At 44.7% G+C, this 8,741-nt stretch overlaps 1 protein-coding gene across 1 annotated transcript; it reads left to right on the top strand.

Annotated features, from left to right (window-relative positions):
* The first annotated feature begins 4,238 nt into the window (after positions 1-4,238).
* LOC119284975 (cytochrome P450 94B3-like) lies at positions 4,239-6,172 on the top strand. Its single transcript, XM_037564164.1, has one exon. The coding sequence runs from the start codon at positions 4,414-4,416 to the stop codon at positions 5,974-5,976; it is 1,563 nt and encodes a 520-aa protein (XP_037420061.1). The 5' UTR covers positions 4,239-4,413; the 3' UTR covers positions 5,977-6,172.
* The last annotated feature ends 2,569 nt before the right edge of the window (positions 6,173-8,741 follow it).

The raw sequence follows: 8,741 nt of genomic DNA, 5'->3' as shown, positions 1-8,741 counted from the left end.
GTGATATCGGGTGCCGCAGGGCACATCACCACGAGTGACCTCCATCAATGTTAGGAACCACCACAGGTAAGATCTAGGCAGGGGAGGCCCGGATCCACTGTCAACACCACCACCACAACCAGCCCAATAGGAGGCTAGCATGGTCGGGCCGAGCCGATGCCGTTGGTAGGACACCGGAATCGAGGCAGCAGGAGGTCCGGGAGGAAGGGTGGGAAAAGCATGAGGAGGCAGATCTTGGTCAATATTTCTTATTTGAATATTTTGAGATTCATTTCAGAAATACCTTGAGAACTAGACACAAAATTTCCCTGCAAAAGTGAGAAAACTAGGCCCAACATTGACGGTTTTTTGAGACTCCGTGAGTTATTGTGGTGTTTCATTATTCCTCCGAGGTGCCTGACAATACGCCGCACAGTCGTTGAAGGAGACATGTTCTTCATTCCTACTTTTGTGCATGTATCCATTTTTGTCGAGGGTGTGGTGTTGCTAGCTTGTTGTTGTTGGCAGCACCATAGATGGTGATCCAACTATTTGTGAGTGTGTTCCAGTGTATAGCTCATATCCTATATACCTAAGGAGTTATACCGGATCTCAACATGCAAGCATGTCATCTCATCATACAAATATGAATAGGATAAGGCCTACCTCACCATTCAATCATGCATAGGAAAAAATCCACCACAACATTCAATCATGCATGAAAAATATTTTCCATTCAACTATTCCACTTATATTTGATAAACAAAACTACAACACTACATAATCAAATATAATGTCATACGTATTTCTAATTTTTGTTCTTATTTTATCAACAAAATTTTTCATCAACCAATTCTCTTCACAACGAGCGGGGTATTCTTTATGTTTTTGCCACCCAATAACCATTTTGCGCCAGTCATTCTATCATCATTATGATTTTCTTCTCTGATACTTATCCGACTGGGCAGTGAAAGATCATAAATAGTTATGCATTAAAGTACTGTCTTGTGAAAAGACATGGTGAAAAAAATGAATGCATATTTCAAAACTCGGAAATGTGATTATTTAAAAAAAATGAAAAGGGCCATAAACAAACCTCCACCAGCAGAGTTCATCTGGGTCAGGAGGACAGGCCAGCACAACCCCAGGATGAAAAACCTCTAAGCACAGCTGATTATTTTAAATGGTGCATCATGTTAATCAACATTCATGGTTTTCCTACTTGACTTTGGATCATCTGGTCTGGTGTGAAGAAAACAATTTCAGTTCTTGAGAGAGAACGTAAAGAACTGCATAAGTATAAAAAGTTGAAGTAAGAGGTGTGTTTTCTAAACTAGACATGGATGTATAATGACAATCCATCTGAGTTGGGAATAGGTGGTGGGGTGTCGGTTTTATGAAAAATGAGCACATATCTCCTGATGTACAAACGGTTATGATAGTATATAGAAACCCACATAGCAATCATGCATTTTTGGGTGGAGAACTGAAGAAACTGAGAGACGGAATTTTTGCGATCCCCATTTTCCAGATAGGCCATTGACCATTGACTTTTATGAAAAGTTCATGAAATTTGAAAAAAATCAAATTCGGAAAGAAATATTTAGTTTGAAAAAAAATCATGAATTTGGAAAAAAAATCATGGATTTGAAAAGCTTCATAAATTTAGAAACAAGTTCATGAATTTGGAAAAGTTCACAAAAATGAAAATTTCATGATTTTGAGAAGAAGTCCACAAAAGTTTGGAAAAACTTCACAAATTTGGGAAAAGGCACATGATTTTTACGGAGAGTTCATGAATCCGAAAACTTAATGATTTGGAAAAAGTTCATGAAAATTAAAAAAAAGGTTCAAAACCAAATTTGAAAATAAGTTAAAAACTAAAAAGAAGTTCACAAAATTTGGAAAAAAAAGTTCATGAATTTGAGTGTTCACACATTTGATAAATAAGAAGGAAAGGAAAAACAATGAGGAAAACAACTAGAGAATAACTGGCCAATGTGAAACACATAACCACCTAAAAAACCACTACAGTGCGTTATATGGGCCAGACCGTTAGTTCCTAAGGGGGTGCGCTAGTTGGCAAATGGCCTTTATTTGACGCTTAAGGCATCAAATAGGGTTTGGTGTCAGCAAGGTGCCCCATGGCTTGGAAGAGGTTATGTAGGCCTTTTGACTATGGTGGGCTAGGTATTGTTGATCTAAAAAATAGTCGGGCTCCCTAATACAGATGGCTGTGGCTGGAGTGGACAAATGTGGAGAGGCCTTGGAAAGATCTCCCTCTTTTCATTGATGATCATATTGTTTCTCTATTCCAAGCTTCAACAAAAATTAAGATTTGGGATGAAACTAAGATTCTATTCTCGGATGATAATTGGTTGGGTTATGGTGCTTCGAGGAAGTTGTTATCAGACCTGTTTTCTCACGGAAAGGAAAAAGAAGCACCCACTCTATGATGGCCTACTGCAGAATGTGTGGATCTCCGCGATCAAGCCTAGGCTAGGCCTCAAAGTATTGCAAGACTACTTTCAGCTTTGGAATGTCACATAGGATATAATGTTGCCGCGAAGATATGATAAAATCGCTTGGAGATGGACAGTAGATGGATCCTACTCTTTGGAATCTACTTACAACATCCAATTCGTTGGCAGTTCTCCATCCGACCTTAAGGCCCTTATATCTGGAAGGCCCCAGTGCCGCCGAAGCTGAAGCTCTCTGCCTAGCTATGCGTCCAAGAGGAATCGTCTTACCAAGCATGGCAAGAAGCATGACCCACTTTGCCCCTGTGCTCCAACGCTCTAGACACGACGTTGCACATCTTCATGCAATGCCCTTTCTCCATAGGCTGTGGTACAGGTTGTTCGATCTCTTCAGTATCCCTCTAGACCTCGCTCTCATGGTGGACACGGTCTCATTCAGAGGTCTATGGGAGCAAGGTTATGCTATGGCTGCCACCTAGGCACACACGGAGAGATGTTAGGCCGCTGTAACCACTATTTCGTGGTTCATATGGATTGAGCGGAGCGCTCAGGTATTCAGGGCTACTACGCAAACTATTGATGACATAATATATAAAATCAGAGATGAACCATCAGAATGGAGATTTGATAAGATTAGGGGGTCTTCAATTCTTTTGGCATTAGGTACTTGATGGAGATGATCAAAGGTCATAAACTTCTGCGCCGTGACATGTTGCGCGAGCTGTGACCAGCAAGATGGAAACCTCTCCATAGATTTTCTCATGTTTTTTTTCTTTACCCTTTGTAGCCTCTGTGGTTTAACCATGTAATTATGTAAGATAATTTTCTTCTTATTACACATGCATGAAAGCAGCGCTTTGCTGCTCTTTGTCAAAAAAATATTTTTGTTTCCATCCATATCCATGGAGAAACACACATGAGTTCAACGCGGTCGCCGGAGTGGCTATTGTGGTGGAGAGTTGCAACCAAGTCCCTGAAATAATAGATGCTAAGAATATTCACTCCAGATTCCAGAAGCCCGCAAGAATATTTCATCCTTTGTCTCCCCGGTTATGGTTCATGTGCATCCGATTAGTACCAATAGTTTTGTTAAGTCTCAGTCGACTGATACTTCGTTATGTCTCAGTCGATACTATATTCTTTTAATATTGCATGGTGATTCGTACACAATTTTTCTTTTCAGTTTTTCCTTTTTTTTCTTCTAATACTATATCACCTGACTGAGACTTTGATTACCTCTCGGTCGATTGAGACCTAGTCATACCCTTTATTTTTTTGAACCAATTAGTATGATACTCCCTCGGTCTTAAAATAAGTCTCTCAATGTTTAGCATAAAATTATACTCCCTCCGATTCATATTATTTGTTGCTCGAATGAATGTATTTAGATGTATTTTAGTACTATATATATTTATTTAAACAACGAGTAACATGAATGGAAGGGAATACTAAAGTCAAGACAATTGTTTTGAGAAGGATGAAGTAGTTAAAAACTTGTTCTCGACGTTTCCAAAGGAAAGAAGCGGTCAGTTATGAACTTCAGAGCTCCGGGGGACAGCCATATGTTGCGCTTGGAAGTAGCACGTCAACAAAAACCTATGCAAACGGTCATGTGGAGCATAAACTCGGAATATCGAGAGGAATATCTCCCGATCCGCCGAATGTGACGCAGTTGAGCGCAAACGGATGACGATTCGTTATTGAGCGTAACGGAAAGTCCGCATCAGGTCTCCCGTTACGCGGCACCCTCTTTTTCTCGAGCACAAGAAATCACCTGCGGCGGAGGCGCTTCCAGACCAGCGCAACCGGTTCGCCGTTCGCTCGCCGCCACACTCTTTTTCTCCTCTCCCTTATCGTCTTCCCGTACGTCCACCTACATTCCACAGGCCGATGGAGATAAACCACGCGGATTTCCTGGCGCGGTAGGCACAGTCCAGCTCGCTAGCGAACGACCATGGCGATCGCACTGGCAGCCTTCCTGCTGCTGCCGCTCTTCTGCCTCGGCGCCGTCCTCGTCCTCCGCGCGTGGAGGGTCGTCGACAAGAAGGCGGCGGCGCAGCGGCCGGGGCTGCTGCGGCCGTACCCGCTGCTCGGCCACCTGCCGCAGTTCCTGGCCAACCGGCACCGTATACTGGACTGGCTCACCGAGGTGCTCGCGCGCCAGCCCACCTGCACGCTCGTGTTCCGCCGGCCGGGCGGCATCCGGGGCGTCATCACCGCCAACCCGGCGAACCTGGAGCACATCATGCGCGCCAGCTTCGACAACTACCCCAAGGGCCCGCGCTTCGCGTCGCTGCTCCACGACTTCCTCGGCCGGGGCATCTTCAACGCCGACGGCGAGGCGTGGCGCGCGCAGCGGAAGGCGGCCAGTTATGAGTTCAACACGCGCTCGCTGCGCCTCTTCGTGGCGCGAAGCGTGCACAGCGAGCTCCATGGCAGGCTCCTCCCGCTGCTGCGACGCGCCGCCGGCTCCGGCGGCCACCTCGACCTACAGGACACGCTCGAGCGGTACGCGTTCGACAATATCTGCCGCGTCGCCTTCGACCACGACCCCCGCCAGCTCCCCGACGGCGACGCTTGCCCGGAGGTCGAGAGCACCGGGACCGCGAGCAGCAGGTTCGCCGACGCGTTCCGCGACGCGGCCAATTTCAGCGCCGGCAGGTTCCGGTACGCCGTCCCAGGATTCTGGAAGATCAAGAAGGCGCTCAACCTGGGTTCCGAGCGGCGGCTGCGCGAGTCCATCGCCATAGTGCATGGCTTCGCCGATCGCATCATCCGGTTGCGGCGGGAGGAGATGAGCATGGGATGCGAGAAGCACGACCTCTTGTCGCGGTTCATGGTGAGCCAGGGCGAGAGCTACACCGAGAGGGCCCTCCGCGACGTGGTGATCAGCTTCCTGCTCGCCGGACGGGAAACGACATCCTCCGCGCTCAGCTGGTTCTTCTGGCTGCTGTCCTCGCGTCCGGACGTGGAGCACCGCATCCGCGACGAGGTCGCCGCCGTGCGCGCCCGCCGAGCGATCGGCGATCTCGGCAGAGCCGGGTTCGACCTCGACGAGCTGAGGGAGATGCACTACGTGCACGCGGCCATCACGGAGTCAATGCGACTGTACCCGCCGGTGCCGGTGAACTCGCTGCAAGCGAAGGCCGCGGACGTTCTTCCGGACGGCACGGCGGTGGGGGCGGGGTGGTTCGTGGCGTACAACTCGTACGCGATTGGGCGGATGGAGTCCGTGTGGGGCGACGACGCGCGGGCGTACCGGCCGGAGCGGTGGCTGGACCCGGCGGAGGGGACGTTCCGGCCGGAGAGCCCGTTCCGGTACATGGCGTTCCACGCAGGGCCAAGAATTTGCCTCGGAAAGGAGATGGCGTATATCCAGATGAAGTCTATCGTGGCATGCGTGCTGGAGGAGTTCGAATTGGCGGTGGACGGCGCGTACCGGCCGCGGCAGGTGGCCTCGCTGACGTTGCGGATGGCGGACGGGCTCCCGGTGGCGGTGAAGGCTAGAGAGAATTGAGTACGACGACAAGATGACGGAAAATCTGCTTTGAATGATAACCGTGTAGAAGAATGCCAGTGAGTGAAAGATGGACTCACCGGGGCCGGATGGTTTGTAGGGCGTTTCTACTTGATCTGTTGGTCCATCATCTAGACTAGAAGGGTTGGGTGCGCTTTGCTGCGCCGTTGTTATTGTTAGGATTCTTAAAAAAAAATACTCACTCTGTTTCAAAGTATAAGATGTATTATTTTTCTGAAAAGTCAAATCTCTTTAAGTTCGATCAAATTTCTAGAGAAATATATGAAAAATACATAATATCAAATCGGTGTCATTAGATTCATCATGAAATGAATTTCCATATTATTTTTTTAGTTTAACTAATATCGTGCATGTCGATATTTTTAGCTCTGAACTTGGTCAAAGTTAATGAAATTTGACATTCCAAAAAACTAATAATCCTTATATATTGGAACTGATGAAATATCTAGTTTCGCAGATGAGGGAGATGATGCAGTGTGTTTTATGTTTATTTATAATGCGGTTATTTGCTGGGCCTTCCGCGGTGTGATTCTATGTTATCCGCTAATCAACCCATATTTATATGGGAAAATTTCTACGTACGTAGTTGCATGTACTATATTTGTGTTATAGTATCACATGGTGACACTTCTTTTTTCTAGGTGGTGGAAGAGTGCACAGGGTTGATATGTTTTTATAGATCAGTTGCTGCTAACTGGTTTGAAAAACCATTGGACCGATAAAAATCATAGACCAAATCCAAAATTGAATACCTCAAACGAATGAAAGAGCTTCAAAATGAGGGAACACGTTGATTAAAATAATTAAATGAAAGAGCTCCTTGAGAAATTGTTGACCCGGTGAAAATCGGGTGAGCTAGTTCTAAATTGAAGACCTTAATTAATAATGAGATCTTAAAAATTAGGAAACATAGTGTATAGTATAAAATAATTAAATGAGAGAGCTTTGAGAAATTGTTGACTCAGTCAAAATCGGATAAACCAATTGCAATTGAAGACCTCAATTAATTACGGGGCCTTAAAAACTAGGGAGCTTAGTGTTATAAAGGATTTTGTGGTGGCTTTTCACACTTTGACTCCCAAAGACTTTCATGGATTTAGTGCCATGGAAAAACAGTGATGGAGCCAGGATTTGCACATAGGGAGACCAAATCAAGTTGATAAAATAATTATCCAGTGCAAAAAAAGTACAATATACTAATATTACAACAACGTTTTGCTTGGGCGCTATAGAAACATCATTACATTTGAATTAGTTCAAATTTGCCTCCATGCTTCCAATAGATCATGTTTTCTATTAATTTCATCAGGAGGTATTTTAGTTGCTAATTACTCCCTCTGTAAACTAATATAAGAGCGTCTAGAACACTACTCTAGTGTTTTAAACGCTCTTATATTAGTTTATAGAGGGAGTATCTTTCAGTGTATATTACCATGCAATTGAGAATTAAGTTGTCTCAAATTCTATTGCAAAGACGTGTCTTTGAATTTTAATAGTTGAAAAAAAGTCGCTTTGCGATCGCCATTGAGACTCGGAGAAGTATATCTAGTCGCAACAACATGCTTAAAACATGAATTAATCTTAATGGTGTTTGGCTGCGCTTTTCTCTTCATAGACTTTGAACTGCGTCACCAAAATAGCTATATTGCATAAATTCACAATATAAAATCTTCGCGTCATTGACATGAACTAGTAGCTGATAATTTGCATCAAAATGATTCCTAGAGCACGTACAAGATCGAAACTCTTCACATCATCACAAATCACACAATCAGTAATTAAAACATGAAGTATAAGTTTGACACAATCACCAGTTCACATAGCTCGACTTTATAGATAAAGTCATCTAGCAACGATCACCAGTTCACATAGATAAACACCCACAGGGGTGGGATACATGAATAAAGTGTACAACACATGCAACAATAACATAAAAATACGACACACCAGCCATCAACCTACGCACAAAAGAACGACCAACTCACAGTGCACCAACTACTCCCTCTATTCCATAATATAGTGCGTGTGCGCTTTTCAAGATTTAAGTGATCATAAATTTAACCAACATAAAAAACTGAGGCGGACACACTACATTGTGAAATGGAAGGAGTACATCCTAAGGCACATGAACTTGATCAGGTTGTCTCCAGCTTTAGTCAATGGTTTCCACTAATGTAAAAAGGTAAGAAGTTTGCAAAGGCAGTCACGGGCTTCTTAGGAAAAGAATGTCCAATCATGAATTATTTCTAGTCGTCCACAGCACCCGGCACATGGCAGAAAAAACAAACTAAAATAAGGTCCTGAAGAGAGGACGTAATTCAGCAAACGAAGTGGGAGCCCAAATCACACCCAGTCATGAATGGATGCAACTCGAAAACAAAGCAGCCGAATCACACATGAACAAGATGTGGTCAGTGTCTTCCCACACAGCAGAAAGCGCACAAAACTCACATGTTGGCCCATTTCGTTTGCGAATTTGGTCCAAGGCCGGCAACCTACCACACATGGCTTGTCACATGAAAAAATTCAGCTTCAAGGATTCCGGCACGCCAAATATCCTTAAACTTGTTGGCAATAGAACCCTCAACATTTCAATAAGTCTAGAGTACATCGACTTAACCGTAAAGGACACAGATGAAGAATGGGGCTAGGTCATCAAGTCATCCATCTTCGAAAGCACAATGACGATGACAGCGAGAAGATTCCACTCTTACAACTCTACAGGAGACAGAATCCAATGGAAC

The sequence above is a fragment of the Triticum dicoccoides genome, chromosome 4A (assembly GCF_002162155.2).
Source record: "Triticum dicoccoides isolate Atlit2015 ecotype Zavitan chromosome 4A, WEW_v2.0, whole genome shotgun sequence".
In the NCBI taxonomy this organism is placed as follows: Eukaryota; Viridiplantae; Streptophyta; class Magnoliopsida; order Poales; family Poaceae; genus Triticum; species Triticum dicoccoides.
Note: the sequence above shows the minus strand (reverse complement) of the source record. Positions and strands in the feature narration are given on the sequence as shown.